Source organism: Hemiscyllium ocellatum, chromosome 4, assembly GCF_020745735.1.
Source record: "Hemiscyllium ocellatum isolate sHemOce1 chromosome 4, sHemOce1.pat.X.cur, whole genome shotgun sequence".
Lineage (NCBI taxonomy): Eukaryota > Metazoa > Chordata > Chondrichthyes > Orectolobiformes > Hemiscylliidae > Hemiscyllium > Hemiscyllium ocellatum.
In genome coordinates this window covers 48,465,765-48,488,108 of record NC_083404.1, presented here as the reverse complement: position 1 = coordinate 48,488,108, position 22,344 = coordinate 48,465,765, and the positions used below count along the sequence as shown (strand labels likewise).

The 22,344-nt window shown below is 39.6% G+C and overlaps 1 protein-coding gene across 1 annotated transcript; it reads right to left on the bottom strand.

The window, feature by feature from the left end:
- Nucleotides 1–1,721: 1,721 nt before the first annotated feature.
- kcng2 (potassium voltage-gated channel, subfamily G, member 2) lies at nt 1,722–20,865 on the bottom strand. Its single transcript, XM_060824010.1, has 3 exons — nt 20,128–20,865; nt 2,883–3,608; nt 1,722–1,835 (listed from the first exon to the last, which is right to left on the bottom strand). Exons 1-3 carry the CDS (start codon nt 20,863–20,865, stop codon nt 1,722–1,724), a joined length of 1,578 nt encoding a protein of 525 aa, XP_060679993.1.
- Nucleotides 20,866–22,344: the final 1,479 nt, after the last annotated feature.

The following is a 22,344-nucleotide window of genomic DNA, read 5'->3' as shown; positions in this document are numbered from 1 at the left end:
AGCCCTTCTTCATTACATAATACTGGATTTAGAATGGCATGTCCTCTAGTTGGGTCCCCAATATAATGCTCTGGAAAATCACTCCTAATGTACTCCAGATCTTCCCCTCCATAGCTTTAGTGCTCAGTTGATTTATCCAAAGTATATGCAGATTGAAGTCACTTTTGGTAACTGTGTTGTCCATACTACATGCTTCTCTCATCTTTTGATCTATACAATGTACTACATTACCACTTTTATTTGGTGGCCTATAAATAACTCCAACTAATGTCTGCTGTCTCTTGCCGTTTCATAGCTCCACCAACAGATTCCACACTGTTCTTCCGATCTGCGATCCTCCTTTACAGAAAAATGTTCTTCCCTGTACATACCGTACCTGCTTCTACTCAACAAAATAGGTGACAGCCATTCTGTGGTTCATTTCTCAGGGCAATGCCTTAACCAATCAGAAATAACCTTCCTGGTTTAATATTCACATAAAGCTCAGCAGTAACTGTCAGTTGTCATTAACTGTTGCATTCTCCATGGCAACACCTCTTCCAGTCAGAGTCCACTTGCCAAAGAAAATCTGGTATAAATGTATCCAGAGTTTTAAATGAAACAGATGGTTAATTTGAAGGTTTCAGATTCACATCAACATTGACCCAGAAATTAAATAAATGATTCACCCTGTCCCACCCACTTAAAATACAAACTAAAGAAGAAGTGGTTGAGGCAGGTACATTAAAAACATTTAAGAGGCATTTGGACAAATACATGGATAGGAAAGGTTTAGAAGGATATGAGCCAAGTGAAATGAAATGGGGTTAGTGTAGATGGACATTTTAGTCAGCATGGACTGGTATGGGCCAACAGGCCTGTCTCCGTGCTGTTGGACTCTATGACTCCATCAAAGGAAAGCTTCAAAGAGATCTCCAAGTCAGAGAAATAAACTGTTTGCCAAAGGGTTGGATAAGTAACATCATTGGTGACTAAGTACCAGGACTGGAGGGTTTGAGTTATAAGGAGAAGCTGGATAGGCTGGAACTCTTTCCCCTGCAGTGTCGGAGGTTGAGGGGGTCACCATATAGAGGTTTATAAAATCACGAGGTCAAGATAAGGTGTCCAAGCAAAGGTCTTTTCCCTAGGTTAGGGGAGTGGAAAATTGGAAGAAATAAGTTTAAAGTGAGAGGTGAAAGATTTAAAAGGGACCTGAGGGGCAACTTTTTCACACAGAGGTTAAGATGTATATGGAATGAACTGCCAGGAGGAAATGGTAGATGCAAATACAGTTACAACATTTAAACAACACTTAGACAGGTACATGAATAGGAAAGGTTTAGAGGGATGTGAGCCAAGTGCAAGGAAATGGGACTAATGTAGTTTGGGAAACTTTGATGGCATGGACAGATTGGACCAATGAGTCTGTTTCCATGCTGTGTTACTCTATGGCTCTATAAGGCATAAAGAGGGATCACTACCCTATTCCAACACTCAGGATCATGCCAGTACTGTCAGAGCAAAGGATTCTTTTTAGCAAATGTAATGCCAGAAGTGACAAGTGGAGTGAACAATAAGATATATTCTTTGCTGTTGATAACATTAAAAGCACATTTTAGATGGTACAAATGCCTAGGTCTACCTTTTACCCTTGAAGTGAGCCAGGAGTTTCACTAGGAAGTAGACAAAACCTACACAAACATTTTTAAAATGGCAGTCTTCTAACCAGGCAGCATGTCAAGTTAGATTAATGACAACAAGAGTGACCTCTCCAAGCCTGAATTATGATTATTCCAACCACCTGGGAGTAAAATGACAATCAGAAGACACAACACAGATCTGCCATGAATGGTGGAGTAGGTTTAAGAGACCCTACCCCTGATCCTCCTTCTGTGAGCTGTATGCAGATTGATCTTCTAGCCCAGATCTCCAATGTGTCTGTGGTATTCATGATTTTCTGGATATTTATTTTAACAATTCAAAATGTTCAAATACCATTAATTTAGTACATTGATCCTTGTGCTAATGATTCTGTCAATTGTGTTGGGGAGTGAATTCTTTGGAAATTTATTTCAAAGTGCTAAGTTATTCCATCACCCAGAGTCCAGCTGCTAGCATTTAGTTAAGTTTTCCAAATATCTCATTGCAAGCAGAAAGCTGACTCATAATTGGTTCCCATGAAACTTCGTGAAATTTTAGGAAAATTGTTATTCAAGCTTTGAATTGCCTATTTTAACACATATTCCTAAAATAAACACATTAGCAGCAGATTTGATCATTCACAGCATATTCATCAAGTCTTCCCCTTTTGTAGCCATTATTTGACAAGAAGAAAGAAGGCTGCTTCAATCTGTTATATGAAAATGTGGGTATTTTAATATATCATGAATTCAAATTAATTTCCACCTCCAAATAAAATGGCATTATGTTGGGATGCCTCCGTCTTGATTAATTAAATGAATTATAGAATGCACCTGCTAGAATTAAACAAAAGTAGAATATCAGAACATGCACTGTGCCAGCAAAATCACAGTTTATTGGGACTTTTAACTGCCAAACACTTGAGCATAATTTGATTTTCCACTTGAAGCTCCTCAAGCCAGACATTTAAAAGTGAGTTGCTCAGTAGGGCTTACTCCTATGTCAAATTCAGCATCACAAATGGCTAATCCTATTCTCTCTTCAATTTAGCCATTGGGTCAGCCATATTAGCACATCAAACACAAATAATAATTCAGTCAGATAAACATCTGTTTCAGCAACATTTTTTGTTCGGAGTTGGTAGTCAGGCTGCTATTTGAAAAGAGCTGGAGGTCCCTTGATTATTGTTATTCAACTTTCTGCATGATTATTCTTCTGTCTTTCTGAAGTGAAGAGTCTCCAAGGTCTGTTGGAAATGAGATGTCTGTTTCCTGAGAGCTGTCACTGTTCTGGGATTTAGGGTCCCCTTTCAGCAGGACTTTGTTGTTGGAAATGCGCTGCTGCTGATCTTTCAGTTCCATGTACGAGCGTGAGAAAGTGTGAAAGATCGAGGTAACTGGGAAGGCCATGAGGAGAATGCCACTCAGGATGCTACTCAAAGCTACTACCTGCCCAGGGATACTCCGTGGGACCATGTCTCCGTAACCCACAGTCGTCATGGAGATCACTGCCCACCAATAGCTGCTCGGGATGCTGGTGAAGTCATGTTTGGCACCCAGTTCACTCTCTGCCAAAAATACCAGAGGAGAGAAGAGTGCCATGGCCACACAGAGAAAGAGCAGAAGGAGACCAAATTCCCTTGTGCAACGTTGGACTGTGAGTCCTAGAGTCTGAAGCCCAAGAGAATGACGAACCAACCTCATCACATACAAAATCCTCAGAGCACGCAGAACCCGAAGGACCAGCCCGATCTTTTCCAAATCCAGGTTTGCAGATCCACTTGGCTTCCCATCGATTGAAAGCGCATCTATAATCAGGCTGATGTAATAAGGCAAAAGGGCCATTATGTCGATGATGTTCAGAGGAGTCCTCAGAAACACGCATTTACTCTGTGCTTGGATAAATCGCAGCAGGAACTCTAACGAAAACCAGGCCACACAGACGGTTTCTAGGACAAAGATGTTGTAGCACTTTTGGGAGCATTCGCCCTAGAAAAACAAAGAAGAAAATCAAAATAATTATGTACCTCATGGTGAAGGTGTTAAAACTTTCTATTACCTATTGATTTTTGATTCATTAGCAGATTATTATGCTTCCCCAATGGATTGTTGGGTGAATGTGCCTCATTGTATGCTACTGAGCTACACAGAACAATGAAGGTCCTCAGTTTAATTCTCGGTCAGCATTGGGGTTTGTTGATCTCTGCTGAGTTAATGGTTAGATAGTGTACAGTGACACAGAAAATAGGGACAGGAATAGACCATTCATCCCTTTGACCCTGCTCCACCATTCAATGTGATCATGGCTGATCATCCTGTAAGTGGATGGTGGGATCATGTGCAGAATTGAGCTTAGCACCTGCAATCCAGTAACCAGTGCTGCAAAAAGGCCATAACATTTGCACAGTGAAAATATATTAGTGTTTGACTGTACTGCCTTTCATGGTGGAGCAGCTTTTCCAGTATTCGCTGCCTGACTTGCACTGTAAAATCTCCTCTCTGCAAGGTAGCCAAGGAACATAAGACCAGGAGTAGGCCATTCAGTCCACTAAACCTATCCCACAAATCTAGATTGTGCCTGATGATTTCCTCAATGCCATTTCCCTGCACTAAGTCTTAATGTCTTCAGAAACCTATCAAATTTTGTCTTCAACCTACTCAGTGATTAAGCTTCTGGGATAGAGACTTCCAAAGGCTCACCAGCCTCTGCGTTAAGAAATTCTTCCATGTTTTAGTTTTAAATAGCCTACCCCTTCTGCTGAGATTAAGCCACCTGGTTCTAAAATCAGGGGGAACATCCCATCTATAGCTAACCTGTAAGAATTTTGTAAGCTTCAATACAATCATTTCTTGCTTTTCAAAACCGGTGAATATAAACTTAATTGAAGCATTGCCACTATTTATCAGGAGACCCTCCATTGAACTTCCGCTATGGAAAGTATTTTTTTTGAATAAGGAGCCACAAACCAATCATGGAAACACTCCCAGAAAGTTTTGGTCACTTGAATGTAGAGTGGATCAAGTAATTGAACAATACAGAGACTACGAACTCATTACAAGACTTTTCTTCCTTGAACAATTCTCTTCCTTATTGGTAGTTAAACTGGGAACTGCGCTCTCAGATTGCTTCTCAAAAGAGATGCAGCCATTTATTGTACTATTTGGAAAAATAAACTGCACTAAAATGGTTTTGGAGCTGATGAAATATTGCTATTGACAGAAGTTGTGATTTTTGTACAATGACTTTGATTATACAGGATGCTCCCCTTGCAAGTATTATATTGTAGATCAGGCAACAAAGGTTATGAAAAGATTAATTAGCTGTGACCTGATGGTTCTGATATTGGAGTACTCAAAGATTCATAAATCAATAAGTCAATATGAAATACATCTGGGAGAACTGAGAGAAATTAGGGCGAAAGTGCATACAGGAAATTTGTGCAAAACTCATAAGAAACATCTTACTAGAGGACTAGAAAACAGCTAAGATGATTCCATGCTTTAAAAAGTCAGGTCACAAGCATGTATCTGGTAATTATATCCATTAGTCTGATATTTACAGTGAGAACTAAGTATTAAAAGCACATTAAAAAATCTAGACTGTAAATCCAAACCAACAATAGTTTATGAAAAGCAATATTTTCTCAAACAAATTTATTGGAATCCTTGTTTCTAGGAGTTCTACAATCCATTTTTCTCATCTCCTTTCCTGATTGTGTTGACGTTGGGGTATCTTTGATATCCACTGATTACCCTCACCCAAAACGTGAACGTTCAATGACGAGTTGAGACACAGAGTTTAAGCAGTCTGAGGAAAACATCACTCCCTGAGCCTGACAGTGGTTAGAGCCATCCCTGCCCGTTTCACTGTCTGTCCTTCACAAAATGCGCAATGAAAATAAATTTTGTTTTTGCTGCCCACCTATAAAGTTACACAGTGGTGTGGAAGCAGCCCAGACAGAATTGCCAATCTCTCTGTTTGCAGCAAAGGTTACTGTAATCTGAAGCAGGAACCTGAAATGATTTTCTTCTATTCTCTTTCCTTAATACCAAGGTTACTTCATAATGTTACACCAGTTGGTGTCTCAGTTAAGCCAGCACACCACAGAACCTCAGACATTTCTGGCTCAGTTCCTTTCCAAATAGCTAACCCTCCAACTGAGAAGAGTACCTCAGGTTAGGAGTCACGTCATTTCTCAGCATAGAAGAATGGCATTGACTTTATGTAAGTTGCCCATGAGAATAATCAAATTCTTCTGCACTACATTGATCTATTTTGATATTGGTGCATTCATTAGTTTAATCAAATGTTTACTTAATTTCCCTAAAAATCTTTTCTCTGCTTCGAGTTTAAGTGGCAGTTTAAGTTGATGCCTTTCTAACCTGAGGAAACCACTTTCACAATTAGCCAATCAAGACCCTACGTAATTCTAAAAGCTTTTTATTCATCCTGCTCTCACTCTATCAGTGAAAATCATCCAGTATTTCAAAATCTCTCCCCTTTTCACTGTTGGCTCCTATTCCTGGTGTCATTGATGTTTCTATTATTATGTTCATAGGAAACTGTGAGGATCAACAGTGACTGAACCCAGGCCCCATGTAAATTTATTCATGTTGCCTTATTTTTCTTTTGTACTCCATATCACAAATTGCATTTATGTAGCAACTTTTTAATGTAGTAGAAGGTCCCATCGTATTTTGCAGGTGCAACCATCAAAGTTTGATGGTGCATCACAAAATGGGATATTAAGAAAGGGGAGCTAATGGTTAATTTTTTTTGTACTTGTAAAAGCCAAGATGCTGTTAATCTTTCTCATGGTTTACCTGCCTGCAGTTTCATTTTCAGGAAATTGCCGTCTGCAACTCTAGCTCTTCTGTTTAAAAACAGACTGCATCTTTTCTTTGAGCACACATTCCAATTCCTTAGTTTCTAGTCTAAGATGTACTGTGCACTCATTTTCCATATTAAAGTGTGTTTGCCACTGTAGCCCATTGCTTAATTTGCTTGTGTATTCCTGAAGCCTTTTATGTTGTACTCCTTGTAGTTTGCAATTCCCGAGTTTTGTGCCTTCAGCGATTACTGAGATTAAGATGAGTACAAGATCAGAAGTAGACCCAATACTAAGCCCTCAACCTTTTTCTTCCTGTCCATCAACAAACTTGGCTGCCATGTTTTCACATACAGATGGATTTTTATATTAAGATTGCGCTGAGTCATGTGCTGAGTCAACAAGAGAATTATAAGTTTACAGACATTTGGAAGCGAAAGGTAAATATTAGTATGAATATTAATAGCTATAAATAATATCATAACCAAAATAGAACTTAAGAAAGCAAAACTGATTGAACAATTATTTAAATATCTTTGTATGTTACTTAAACAGTTTCTGTTGGCTCCATCTATACTTCCTGATGCCTCAGGAAGGCAGCCAACATAATCAAAGACCCTCCTGTCCCAGTTATAATTGCTTCCAACCTCTTCCATTGGGTGGAAGATACAGAAGTTTAAATCCACATACCAAAATATTCAAGAACAGCTTCTTCTCTGCTGTTATTAGGTTTCTGAATGGACCTCTCAAATTTTAAACTTGATGTTAATCTTGCTCCTTGTGTACCTTTTCTGCAGCTGTAACATTATATTCTTCGCTCTGTTCTATTATCCTAATATACTTTGTTTGGTGTGATCTGCCTAAACTGCACACAAAATAGAGCTTTTCACTGTACCTAGGTTCTTGTGACAATAATAAATGAAATCAAATCAGCATTGTCTGCAGATTCACAATCAAATGAAAAAGTTGATGTTTTGAAAAAGGTAACAAAATTTCAAATTAATAAGAAGAATATATTTAGTACCTGGAATCATTAATTTTATAACTTCAGCCACTATCTAGAGCAGTGAATGTCAACCATCAAAAATGTTAATGAAATGTTGTCCAGTCACTGTTAAGGGCAACTAGAAACTAGTTATTGTGCACTAAATTTAGGTCCAAATTAGCTGACAAAACGTTCTTTTGAATCCCTGATTCCCTTCTCTCCATTGTTGGAGGTCATAATATCAGTTTCCCTGAAATTAATTAATTTTCCAGAATTCACGAGATTCTGGACAGTTTCCATCAGACTGAAGGTTACACGTCTAATCCCTCTGTTCAAAAGGGAAGGAAACTATAACCCATTGTCTAGTGTGTGTCATAGGAAGTTACTAGAATTGATGATTAAGGCAGTAGTAACTGATCACTTTAAAAACTCAGTCAGTGCCATTAACAAGTTTTGGTTGAAAATTAATCAGTTGAAGGACACGGATGATTTATTGTTGGTGGTTAACAGATGAATAAAAAATACAAAAGGTGATTTGGTGAGAGGAAAAACAATACTCAGTTGTGTGTAAGAGCATTTCTGGATATATACCTTCTATTTCAAAACAAAATTGGGACAAGTCAGTATGGCTTTTGTGAAATGAAAATCTTGTTCAACCAATTTATGGAATTTCCTTGAAAGAATAAGATGCGCAGTGGATAAAGGGCAGCCAGTAGATCTACTGTACTTGCTTTTCCAAAAAGCCTTTGACAAAGTGCTCCGCTTTGTCGCTGCCAGCCCTGACTGTTTGACTCACTTCTTTTCTCAACTATAACCAGTCTCAGATTGATCTCTCTTCTCACTATCACCCTGGGTCCCACACCTCCCCCCCCACCCCCACCCCCACCCCCACCTTAATAGTTTAAATCCTCCTGAGCAGCTCTAGCAAATTTCCCTGCCAATATATTAGTCCTCTTCCAATTCAGGTGCAGTCCGTCCGTCTTGCAGGTCACTTCTATCCTGGAAGAGACTCCAATGATCCAAAAATGTGAATCCTTCTCCCATACACCAGCTCCTCAGCCTTGCATTCATCTGCTCTATCCTCCTATTCCTGCCCTCACTAGCTCACAGCACCAGGAGTAATCCAGATATTACTACTCTTGAGGATTTCCTTTTTAAGTTCCTGCCTAAATCTCTATATTCTCCCTTCAGAATCTCATCCTTTTCCCTTCCTATGTCATTGGTTCCAATGTGTACAATGACATCCTGCTGGTCCCTCACCCCCTTAAGAACATTCTGCACCATCTCCGAGACATCCTTGATCCTGGTACCAGAGAGGAAACACACCATTCTGATTTTTTACTGCTGGACACAGAAATGTCTATCTGTGCCTTGGATTAGAAAGTCCCCTGACACAATTGCTCTCTTGGAACCCAACGCACCCCTCATTGCATCAGATCCAGTCTCGATATCAGAAAGTTGAGTGTTTGTGATACATTCCCCTGAGAATCCATCACCTCCCACATTTTCCAAAACAGCATACTTGTTTAAAATGTGGATAGCCATAGAAGACTCCTGCACTAGCTGCCTACCTCTCTTATCTTTCCTAGAGTTAACCCATCTGTGTGACTGTATCTGCAACTTTTTTTCCTTCCTATGACTGCCATCTATCATGTCCCCTTGCTTTTATAAATTCCTCATTGCCTCTAACTGTCTCTCCAACCAATCCATTCAATCTGATAGGATCTTAATGGTAAGGTCCTGGGGAGTGTTGTTGAACAAAGAAACCTTGGAGTACAGGTTCATAGCTCCTTGAAATTGGAGTCGTAGGTAGATAGGATAGTGAAGGAGACATTTGGTATGCTTTCCTTTATTGAGTACAAGAGTTGAGAGGTCATGTTGCGGCTGTACAAGACGTTAGTCAGGCCACTTTTGGAATTTTGCATTCAAATCTGGTCTCCTTCCTATTGGAAACCTGAAAGGGTTCAGAAAAGATTTACAAGGAATTTGCCAGAGTTGGAGGATTTGAGCATTCGGGAGAGATTGAATAGGCTACGGTGACCTTATAGAGGTTAATAAAATCATGAGGGGCATGGATAGGATAAATTGACAAAGTCTCTTCTCTGGGGTGGGAGAGTCCAGAACTAGAAGGTATAGCTTTAGGGTGAGAGGAGAAAGATATAAGAGACACCTAAGGGGCAACTTTTTCACACAGAGGGTGGTACGTGTATGGAATGAACTGCCAGAGGACGTGGTGGAGGCTAGTACGATTGCAACATTTAAAAGGCATCTGGATGGGTATATGATTAGGAAGGGTTTGGAGGGATATGGGCTGGGTGCTGGCAGGTGGGACTCTATGACTGTAAAGTGCTGCATTGTAGGAGGTCATACTGCAGGGAACATTTTAGCATGCAGAGAAGACTGGATGGCGAGCAGAAAATTGGATAAATGAGTCACCTGGTTGGCAGGATATGACCAGGGGAGTCCTGCAAGTGTCTGTGCTGGGCATTTGCATTTCACAATTCATAACAATGACTTAGATGAGGGGATTGAAGGCATGGTAGCTAATACTTGCAACTGACACAAAAATAAGAAGGAAAGTATGCTGTGAAGACGATATGAGATTGCAGATGGATGTAAAGACAGGAAGTGCTGAAGAAATTCAGCAGGTCTGGCAACATCTGTGGAGAGCAAAACAGAGATTCCAGTTCTTTGATGCTTAGTCAGAACGGAAAGCAGCTGCTAAAAATGGTATTCATGCTGACAACAGGGGTGCGGTTGCGGGGAGAGGAGTTTGTAAAATACATAAAATATGTTGCTGAGAGAGAGAGAGGGAGAAAAGGGAAGCAGTCAAAGCCGATATTAAGTCGGGGAACAAGCAATTGCTGAATGGGTGTTCTTGGGAAGAGTGAATAATTGAAAATGGGTTGGTTGTGTTGGGAGTAACCCATACAGTGCAAGTGCAGGAGGTGTGGTTTGGGTAATGAACATGGATGGATAGAGATTGATTGAGTCCAGAACTAGAGGGTATAGGTTTTGAGTGAGAGAGGAAAAATTTTAAGAACTTAAGGGGCAACTTTTTCACACAGACGGTGGTGCATGTATAGAATGAACTGCCAGAGAAAGTGGTGGAGGCTGGTACAATTGCAACATTTAAAAGGCATCTGGATGGGTATACGAAAGGAAGGGTTTGGAGGGATATGGGCCAAGTGCTGGCAAATGGCATTAGAGAATTCCTCATCTTGATCAAATGGCTTATCCAGAGATTATGTTTCTTGGTTTTCTATTTCCCAGGCAGAGAATGGATCTATTTACACCCAGTCATGACCCAGCAGAAGTTTGTAACTTTCAATGATCTTTTTTCTGTCAAACTCTGGAGGATACAGGCCCAGCTTCACCAATATCTTCTCATATTGGCCAGTGGGTTTGTCTGCTGAACTTCCATTTGCACTCCCTCAATGGAAAGTAGAATGGCCTCATTCTGTGTCAATATGACTCTATTAACTTTTAATCATTCATGATTTCTTTCATTAATTTGAGTATCTGAGCATTGGGATCTGTTGCAGTTCTTTCATTTACTGATCAGCTGGAAGCACTTTATCGCTTATAGTTACCAGCAGTTTCTGGGCATTTATCCATGACATTCTGGACTTGTAACTTGTAGATTTTATATATATATATATATATAAAAAATGACTGGCCCAGTTAAGTTTCTGGTCAATGGTAAATGCAAAACTGTCCATGGTGTGGAGGGCTCAACAATGTTAATTTTGTTGACAAAGACAGCATAAATGATTATGCTAGACAGCTTGAAATTGAATATGGGAGGCTACTATGCTCAGCCAAAGAGGAAAGTGCAAGAACATTAGGAACAACATTTGCAGACTTTCTCTCTTATTATAAAGTCATAGAGATGTACAGCACAGAAATACACCCAGTACTAATCACTCCTCATGGCAGAAGTGGGTACTGCAGATGCTGGAGATTGGAGTCAAGATTAGAGTGGTGCTGGGAAAGCACACAGCAGATCAGGCAGCATCCCTGGAGCAGGAAAATCAACATTTTGGGCAAAAGCCCTTTATTCCTGATGAAGGACTTTTTCCAAAATGTCAATTTCCCTGCTCCTCAGATGCTGCTTGACCTGCAAATGGCTCCTCATTATGAGGCACTTGAGGGAACTGACATCAGGAAGGGGCAGGACAGTGAAAGCTGCACACTGTCTTTGCCTCAGTTCCCCCAAACCGCATCCCTCTCTCTGGTGATACCCACTCACTGGCCTTCACTCCTTGATCTTCTTCATTACCATGAACTGACACCACTCTTGGTGGTCATGACAAATACTGAAGAGGCGTCAGCCTCAGAGGTGCTGGCAGATCACAGCAGGGTCTTTTCCAAGGTCCTTCATTTTGGGGGCTGCCAGATTTCATACCAGTGTGTCTACCCTCTGGGATTGATGGGGGTTCCTTGCTCATTCTCTGATTACTGGGCAACACCACAATTGGACAGACAGATTATGGTCCGTTGCATTGCCTTGTGTTTCTCTTTCAAGCAATGCATTCCAGATCACAATTCATTGATTTTAAAAAGAAATCCTATCTCTAAAACTTACAAAGCAAGAGGCTGTGCGGTGATATTTGCTTTCATTTACTATTCTGACGGGTTTAAAAATAACATGCAAGTAATCAGTATTCTAAAGCAGAGGCATGCTTGTTAGAGCTGATTGACTAGGAATGATTTTCTACCATGTAACTGTGAAAGAGGTTCAAATAATTAGCAAGCTTATTTATCTCAGCTTTACAGGGGGTCATTCTAATCAAAATGCATTTTTTTGTGAGGGGAAGCTATGGCATCAGCAGGCTTAAAGTACCTTCTGACGGTAATGAGAACAGTCAGTGATTTAAATTTCAAGGATCTGTCAGGAGGTAATAATTTCAGATAAAGAGAAGTCAAGCTTTTTTTTTTGTAGATTAACTATCTGAATTTCACTACCAAACAGGTTAATCCTTGATAGGCATCACACTGCAAGTCTTCATATATGGTCAGTAATGATCACAATTGTTAGTAATCATAATGATCATAATCTATAAGTGTCAAGTAATGAATAAAAATTAATATCATCTCCAAACTCTGCATTTCACAACACAGATTTGTTTAGTCTTATGTAAAATATTCACATATCATAACTGAAAATTCATCATTAAAAGGATGAATGCTTCATAATCAGGAAGATCTGCTGTACACACAGACACACACACACTTCCATTTCCACTTATTTTTATATCCTCCTGGTTGTCCTATACCCCAAATGTGGTTGATCGCCAATGGCCCCTTACTTGCCACCAAACTAGACTGTCATCAAAGTTACACAAATCCTAACACAATAAGACATACCTCTGCTTCAAAGTTCTGGAGACTTCCTGCTCCTGAGAGGCCAGAAAATTGGCTGTTAAATGGCTACAGACAGACGGTATTCTCCTTGGCAAGCTTGCTTTTCCACCTTCACTGACCTTTTAGCACAATCCAATATTGTCTGTAACCAACCATTGCCTTGGTTTGTCTGCTCCTGCGACCTTCCTCCATCCTTTGTTACTTGTGCATTTGACTTTAGCTCCCTTATCAGCCTCACTCTCCAGACCTCAGCTCATCCAAAACTGGGCCGGCCATATTTACTGACAAAGATTCTCATGCTGATTTTTCAATCCCTCCATGGCCTTATCCTATTGAATTTCTACAGTCTTCTTGAGTCTTGAATCCCTCAGAGCTCTCTGTACATCTCCAGTTTTGGCCTCTTGTTGTTCCTGATTATCTTTGCTTTTGCGTTGACATCTGTACTTTCTGCTGCTTGAGTCCAAAGCTCTGGAATTCACTCACTAAACATTTTCAACTATCCACTTCTCTCAACTCTTTAAAGTTGCTTCTCAAATCGGACCTCTCTTGATCAAGCTTTTGGTCACCTGTCTTTATGTAGTTCAATGTCAAAGCTTATTTGATAAATTCCTGTGAAGCGCTGTGGATATTTCAGTATTTCAAAGCAGTGTATAAACTGGAGTCAAAACTATAGTAACAATAAAACCAGATTAACCATCCACCACAGACTGGCACTGATTCAGGCATGACAATGGCACAAATCAGCCTGATGTAATCTGCAATGTCCTCCTCATTAACATCTGGGGTTGCGCCAAAGATGGAGGAATGTAGATTAGTTGAGCACATGCCTGACAGACATACTTGTAAAGCTATTCCCTACTGCCTACAGAGACCTATCACCCTCCTTGACTGTATGCCAACACACGGACAGGACTCTCACCAGATGTAGCACCATAGTGGTATAAGTCAGATGATATAGCTCTGGGAGTCCTCAACATCTGGGCCCCAGGAGGCGTTACAACATGCGGTCAAATATGGACGGGAGAACTATCTACTGATTATTGTCTACTATTCTCCCTAGGCTGATGAATCCATGCACCTCCATGTTGAACACCATTCACAATGAGCACTGAGCATAGCAAGGGCACAACATGTAGTCTATGTAAACTCCTTCAAGGTCCACCATCAACAGTGGCTTAGTAACATCATAACTGACCAAACTGATTGATTCCTAAAGAATAGAATCTCCAGACTAAACCTGTAACAAGTTGAGGGAGAACCAACAAGAGGGACAAGCCAGGCGTTTGATGAAGTCCATACATGCGACTTGTGAGCAAAATTAAAGTTGTGGAATAAAAATGGACAGTGGCAACACAGATACAAAATAGCGTGAGTGATAGGAAATGGTGTAAGACTTAATAGATTTTCTTTAGGATTGGAGAAAGGTTTGTAATGGAGTTCCCAGGTTGGTTTTGAATCCAACATTCCTCTATGTTGTGTGAATGCACATAGACACATTGCTGTGAGGGTCCACAATGTTGCCATGCCAATACCATTTGCAGTATAGAATTTCAGTTGTGGAAGTTGTTACTGCTGCACATGCACCTTGAGGTCCGCATGAAAGAAGAAAAAGGGAACACTGATTGGTCTCTTGCTTTTCCTAAAATATATGAACAACCTAGACCTTAGTATGCAAGGCAGTTTCAAAATTTGTGGGTGATACAAACTTTAAGACCACTTGAACTGTGATGAGGATGGTGATGAACTTCAAAAGGACATCAGTTGATGAAGTGGACAGACAGATGATACCGGAAATTTAATTTTTAAAGGTATAAAATTTGTGGAGGTTTATTGGTTGTTGGAAGAACACAGAGCCAGTTTAAAATAAAGGACACAATTCTAAAGGGGCTGTGATAGTAGAGGCACCTGGGTATATATGTACATAACTTATTCAAGGTGACAGGGCAGGTTGCAAGAACAGTTGATAAAACATTTAGCACCTCAGGCATTCTTAATAAAATCATAAGAGTACAATTGTAAGAAATTTACATTAAACTTGTGATTTGGAAGGATCTGAAGGCATTTATTAGAATGCAGGAAAATTTTGTGGGAATGGTTCATAGGTGAGGAGCTTCAGGAACATACACTGCAGAACATGGAAATATTTTCCTTCGAGAAGACCAGGTTTATCGGAGGTTTAATAGAGATATTCAAATTCATGGGGGATTTGGACAAGTACATAGGAGACCAAGGGCTTATGCCCGAAACGTCGATTCTCCTGCTCCTCGGATGCTGCCTGCCCTGCTGTGCTTTTCCAGCTCCACACTCTCGACTACATAGGAGAAAAGAAAAGTTTCCATTGGTGGAAGGATTGAGAACAAGATATTCCAGATTTAAAATAACTAGCAAAAGCAGCAATAGCAACAAGATGAAAATCTTTTTTAACGCACTAAGTGGTTAAGATTTGGAAAGTACAGCCGGAGCTTGCGATGGAAGCAGATGTTCAATTGAGATACCAAGGAAGGTTTGGATTATTATCATAAAAGTAATTCTCTGCAGGCCTACAGGAAGAAAGCATGGAAGTATTACTGAGTTATGACCCCATCAGACAGTTGGTGCAGACACAATGGGCTAAATGGCCTTTTCACATTGTTTTTTTGCTTGTCCATCACCATTCATGACTGGATGTGGCAGGACTGCAAAGCTTTTAATCTGCTCCATTGGTTGTAGGATTATTTAGCTTTGACTATTATGTGCTGAATCCACTGCTTTGTTTGCATGTAGTCCCACATGACAGCTTCATCAAGTTGTCGTCTTAGTTCCAGGAATGAATGTTACTTTTCCCGGTGTGCTGTCTAACACTCTCTGTTCAGACAGTGTTGGTCCCCAAGTTTGATGGTAATTGCAGAGTGAGGAATATGCCACATCTTGATGCTACAGGTTGTGGTCATATATGACATTACTCAGTTGTATAGTAGACAGAATGTCTTCTTGGACTGACAGCAGCACACTGTTAGTGGAAAATACCACCCATGTCACCACTGCATTGCAACAGGGCAAAATAGCTTGCTTAACCTTATGTTCAAACTTTTCAGATACATTACTCTGGAAAGGCAAGGTAAGGTAAATCAAGTACTTTTCATTTCCAAATCACAATGAAGTATTGCAAAGATTTTCAGTCAGAAAAGCCAAATAATTGATTCATCTTGACCTCATTGGAATGCTTCACTTTCATAGAAGGTGGTCCTTAGTCAATTCAATCTTGACCTTGATAACAATCCAGCTGTGGTACTGGAAACTTTGTTCCACAATGAACTGTGTTTCTAGTTTAACTATGTTAATACAGCTAAAACATTGGCATCTATTCAACAAAGTGGAGAAGTCCCAAGTATGTCCTGTCCTCACAAAACCAGCTAATTATCACCCCATTAAGCAACTCTGGATAATAGAGATGTTGCCATCAGTGCTTTCGAACAGAATTTACTCAACAAACATCTTCTCATTAAATCTCAGTTGGGTTCCATCAGAAACACCCCAATCATATCTCATTCCAGTCTTGCTCTAAACTTGGACGAAAGAGTTAAATTCTAAAGGTGAGATAAAAGTGGTTGTCCTTGACATCAATGAGCTCTACAAAATTGAAGTAATTCGGAATCAAGGCGAGAACTCTACACTGATTGGAGTCATGTGGTTGGCATATTCCTCACTCTGCAATTACCATCAAGCCTGGGACCAACTCTGTCTGAATTGAGAGTGCTAGACAGCATGCCAGGAAAAGTAACGTGCATGCCTGAAACTGAGACGACAACCTAATTAAAGATTGGAGTCATACCTAGCACAAAGGGTAATGGCTGTCAGAGGGCAGAACCTAGGATAATGCTGCACAACTTCCTCAGGGCAGAATCCTAGTCTCAGCCATCTTTAGCTTCTTCATCATTGAGCTTTCCTCCTTGATAAGATCAGAAATGGAATGTTCATTGATGATAGTTCTGTGTTTAATTCCACTCACAACTGTTCACATGCTGATTCAGTCCGTGTTCATATGCAACTAGATTTGGACAAAATTTAGGCTTGGAGTTTTAAATGAAATGAAATATTCAAGACAACCAACTCCAACAAGAGAAAGACTGTTGACCTCCACATGATTTTCAACACCAATTACCAGTGCTGATTCTGCTACTAATGTCCTGGCATTTACCATTGACCAGAGACTTAACTGAATTAGCCACATGACTCCTGTATCTATAGCAGGTTTGAGAGCAGGTAATTCATCTCTGGATTCCCTAAACCTTTACAGATAAAAATCTAGAGTGTGATGGGATATTCTTTGCTTGCCTGGATGAGGACAGCTCCAAAAAATCACGAATTCTTTGACACTATCTAGAGCAAAACAGCGCCCTTGATTGGCATCATATCCACAAGCATTCACTCATTCCAACATTGGTGATTTGTGGCTGCAGTGTGTAACATCCACAAGATGCACTGCACCATCTCACCAAGGTTCCTTTGACAGCAGCTCCCACACCTGTTGTGATCTCTACCAGCAATAAAAACAGAGGGTAGTAAGCATTTGAGAACCCTGCACCTCCAAGTCACATACTGCCACAATTTGCAAATGTGCTGGTGTTCCTTCAGCATGAATTATTTTTAAAGTTGTTATTGCAGTGTCACCAGTTCGGTACCAAAGCAATTATTTGCCTGTATTTGGCCTCCCACAAAATAATATTTTTTTCCCTGTTACTTTTGCCCAAAGTAGCAACAAAACTGCAATTGGTTCTCCTCAATTTGAATGCAGGGAATACCTGCCCAAAGGCATTTATGGAGATTAACTTACCAAAGACGAGTAGAGATAAACAAATTATGGAAATGTGTTTTGTTCTATATATCATGGAGAAAAATATTCTATTGAACTTTGGGGATTTAAATAGTACATTAGCATAATAGATTTTCTATACACATGGAGCATTGGTAGCCCTGGAATTTTGCTTAGTTGTTTTTACAGATTATGTAATACTCACAGGGAAATTTAATTAAATCAGAAGACACTTGGTTTTTCTAAGATTTAAATATATTGAATTGATTCCACAGCTGCAGTCAATTTAAATCAACTGACTAATCCCAGAAAGAAACTGACACTAGTGAGTATATTTTCTGAAGATACTCAAACTTTTCTGAAACAAGTTTGGTAAGAAAGTTGTGCAGAATTATTCAAGTATAACATTGAATCCGATTTCCTATTCAATCCTTTGTTTTCAAATCAGCTTAAGCTTCCTCAAGTCACACAATAAAGAGGTGAGTCCATGACTAACAAAATGGAATCTCTAATAATAGTGTGAAATGACCGAAGTTGGAGAACAAAAACTAAGAAAGACATGTGTTTTCTGAATTTATCTAAGATTCTTTTAGGTTTTTCAGGTTGGATATTTTAATTGGGTTTTGGATATCCGTTCCATAGATGTGCCTCGATGTGATGTTTTGAGATGCATTGATGATCTGACAGCAAAACACTGTGATACTTACATTAACTCCTATAATGTAAATATGGATCACATAATATAGAATTTGAACTTTTAGTCTAGCTCCTGGTATTTACATATATCTACAGGTTTTCTACATCTGGGCTTAAGCTAAGCAATTCAGATGTACTGTATCACTCTTTCCTCAGTGTGTCACATTACAAGAGAACTGAGCTTAGTGAAATGGAGACTGAGAGCTTTATACCATTAGGTCACTTATCATGATATGGTGATGATATCATGAACATATCCCTTAAAGGTATATCACACACATTTGAACAAATGTTTACCCTACTTGGCCACTGTCCAGATATGTGTAGGAAGACTGGGAGACTAGAACCCTCATCATAATTTTCAAATCACTCCATACCCTAATCTCTCCTTAACCAGCAAAGTTAGATCTCCCCATTCTTCAAATTCTGGCACGTCCAAAAATTCTGCTCTCGGTGGCTGTACTTACAACCAACAAACCCTAAAGGTTTGGAATTTTTTTTGTAAACTTCAGTGATATTTCAATCCTTTTCCTGATGTGTCCAAATGTTTTCTTTTTGTATCTCATTATCAATTATTTACTTTGAAATTGGTTCTGGTAATCTCTTTGGAACATTTTATTATGTTAATGATGCTACATAGATGCAAGTTGTTATTATCACTGTACATTGATTTGCTAGAATCCATTACAGCACTGTATTGTGATCTGCCTGTCTTAGGTAGAGGAATAAAGGTTCTACCAAAGTAGAGCTCAGAATATAAATCCACAGGCAAATCTACTGAATATTAAACAGACAACTGCAAAATGCTTATCACATCTGAGCATTTACAGTAATTAAAATTACTACCATTCTCAAATGTCAAAATACTTCTGCACTAATCCTTAACATTAAATTGACTGCATAAAGATGTTGCTAATTGGCTATAGGACCTTTCTGATTAGTTCCAGACCCCTTGTTGCTTCAGACTGATTAGTGTGTTAAGGCACAGCTAAATAGAAATTTTCAACATGCATCTTTCGGCTATTATTCCAACTTTACAACGCTTCATGAACCTGCTCCTAATTTCCAGACCAAATACAAGTCTTCAATAAAGATACAGCTGTCAATCAAGTCTGTTACTTTAAAAAGATCTCTCAGATTAAATCGTGCAAGGTGTGGATTGAATGAAATGATCTATTACTAATGTTTGAGTTCCACACAGAAGGACTAAAGTACCAAGCAACATACAGAAGTTGAAAGTGAAGCAAAAAAATTGCAATTGCTGAAAATCTAAACTAATAGTAGAAACTGCTAGAGAAATTCAGTAGATCTGACAGCATCTGTGGTGAGAGGAACAGAGTTAATGTTTTAGCTTAATAAGCTACCATCAGACCTGAAAAAAATACAAGTGCAGAGGCAGGAAAGGGAATTGTGGGAATGGCAGGTATGAGAGAACCACCTTTTCACAATGTGAATGCACTGACCTGAAGGTTGGTGGAAGCAAGTTCAACTGAGGCATTCAAGAGTGCATTGGATGGTTATTTGAAAGAAACAATGCGCCAAGGTACAGGGAAAAGGCAGGAGATTAAGCACAAGGTAAAATGTTCAGAAAGCCAGTGCAGAAATGATGGGTCAAATGGTTGTCTTATGCACAGTAACAATCTGTGATAGATCATAGTCAACTGAACTGCCAATGGAGTCGTGATGGAAGTCAGTAAATAATCCAGAATCGGTAGAGATGATTATTTTGCCAACAGAATGATTGAACTTTGTACTCAAAATTATTTGAAACATTTATGAAAGATCAAGCAAGTTAAAATTGTCATCTTACAGCATAGATAAAGCTGAATGTTAACTTACCCGCTCCTCCTCTTCTCTCAGATCAGGCATGGTACTGATACAGAGACTTATTGTAGTGATTGTTACAAATATAACAGAAAGGCAAGCAAAGAGCTTTCCTGGTATCCCTGAATCGGGATTTTCCACCATGTCCCTGAGGTTCTTCATGCAGTGACCCAAGCGAGTCGTGTCATTAAAGGCACCCTGTGATTCTTCAGTAAGTAGCACTTCATAATCCCTCTTCAGTTCCTCTAGATCCTCGACTTTCTGATACAGTTTACGGCGACAACACCATTCCAGGTTTTCATCCTCAATGCCCCAGTAAACCAACTCTTCCTGAAAGGAGAGAGCACACATTTCTCTGAGGAGTCTTAGTTTTCCAGCTGTCAGGAAAGTCATGATAGTTCTGAAGGCACAAGGATTGCGGTCAAAGAAAAATTCATTGTGGGTTACATCATAGTCATCACAGATGTCCATGATTTCATCATAACCACTACATGCTTTGAGTTTGCCTAGACGTGTTAATGGGATCTGGTCAAGTATAATCCATGGCATCTTATACTTAATGCCTCCAACATTAATGATCGCATACCGAAGTCTGTCATTGAGTTGGGGGACATAGCAGACATCTTCATCTGGTTGAAGCAGTTTGACTTTTTGGTAAAAGATTCCTTTGTTGGTGTGAGTCTCCACACCCCCAGTGGTGCAAGTGCAGATCTTGTGCTGTCCATCCAATCTGCCCTCAGCCAGCAGAGCCATTGTAATTTCATCTATAACTTGGCAGGACCAATCATTTGTTTCACCTCATGGAGAATGATCCAGTGAAATAAAGCTGGTGCATCTGTAAAGAAAAAAGATCAGTTGAAACTCTATCCATACAGTCATCTTAAAACTGAGTAGTCAGACACAATGATGGGCAAGGCTAAAGGCGAGAGGCTATATCTATCACATGGGATACTAGAGACGGTCAAACGGTATTTGTGTGTATTCTCCCTTTGCTAATGTCTCTTTCCACTTCTTTGTTTTCTCAAAACTATTTTTCTGTGTCATTTCAAAAGCCACCTATTTGTAAGTATGAAAATAATAGATTATCATAGAGAAACAGCCAAACCTGCATTCATAAGCAAAGCACTTCGGCTTAACATACTTTGGGAGAGAAATTGGAAACATCGTCTGCCCCTTCAATGATGTTGAAGAATAGACAGTTCTAGGGTAAAAGCTGAACAAATAACATAAAAAAAAGCATTGCAATTTAGCAATGCAATTATAAATGCTAACAATTCACTGCAAATGAATTTCTAGGATGATAGAACTCAAAAGTAAAATGTTGTCATAGACTTACCAGACCGTAGAGCTGCCTTCTCATTAGAAAGAGGTGACTGGTGGTGATTTAACCTGGGGATCACCATGCTTCAGGTGAGCAGACAGGTTGAGAAGGTGATTTTTTTCATGGTAACATCAGTGCAGGAATTGAATCCATGCTGTTGCTATCACTCCAGCTGTCCAGCCAATTGAGCTAAACTAACCCCTCTGCACAGCCCCAGAGAATGTAAAAGTTGTTGTACAGTGTATAGGACACTGGTCAAGCCACAAATGGGGAGAAGTGCATAGGTCTGCTCTTCATTTTGGAAAGAGGACATAAAGCACTTGAGAAAGTGGATTGAGAACTGGCAGATTATAGCTATTGGACATAATTAAAATGGAGTAAAAAATGAGGTCTGCAGATGCTGGAGATCACAGCTGAAAATGTGTTGCTGGTCAAAGCACAGCAGGCCAGGCAGCATCTCAGGAATAGAGAATTCGTGATGAAGGGCTTATGCTCGAAACGTCGAATTCTCTATTCCTGAGATGCTGCCTGGCCTGCTGTGCTTTGACCAGCAACACATTTTCAGCCATAATTAAAATGGCTCAGCTTTCAAATTTTAGAAAAGAGAAGTCTTTGAGAATGCCTGATAGAAATTTTTAAAATTAAGAATGGGTGGAACAAGGTAGCCAGAGTGAATATTTCCACTTAGTAATTATCTTGTAGTTATGGCCCCTAATAACATATCTGAGTTGAATCTCAGACAGTTCATTCCTGAGTGATTAGAATTAGTGGGAGGTAATGTCCAGTGATATTACCACTCAACTATTAGTCCAGAGATCCATGTAATGTCCTGAGGATAGGAATTCAAATCCTGCCAGAGCAGATGGTGAAGTCTGAATTCATTACAAATCTATAATTAAGAGTTGATGATG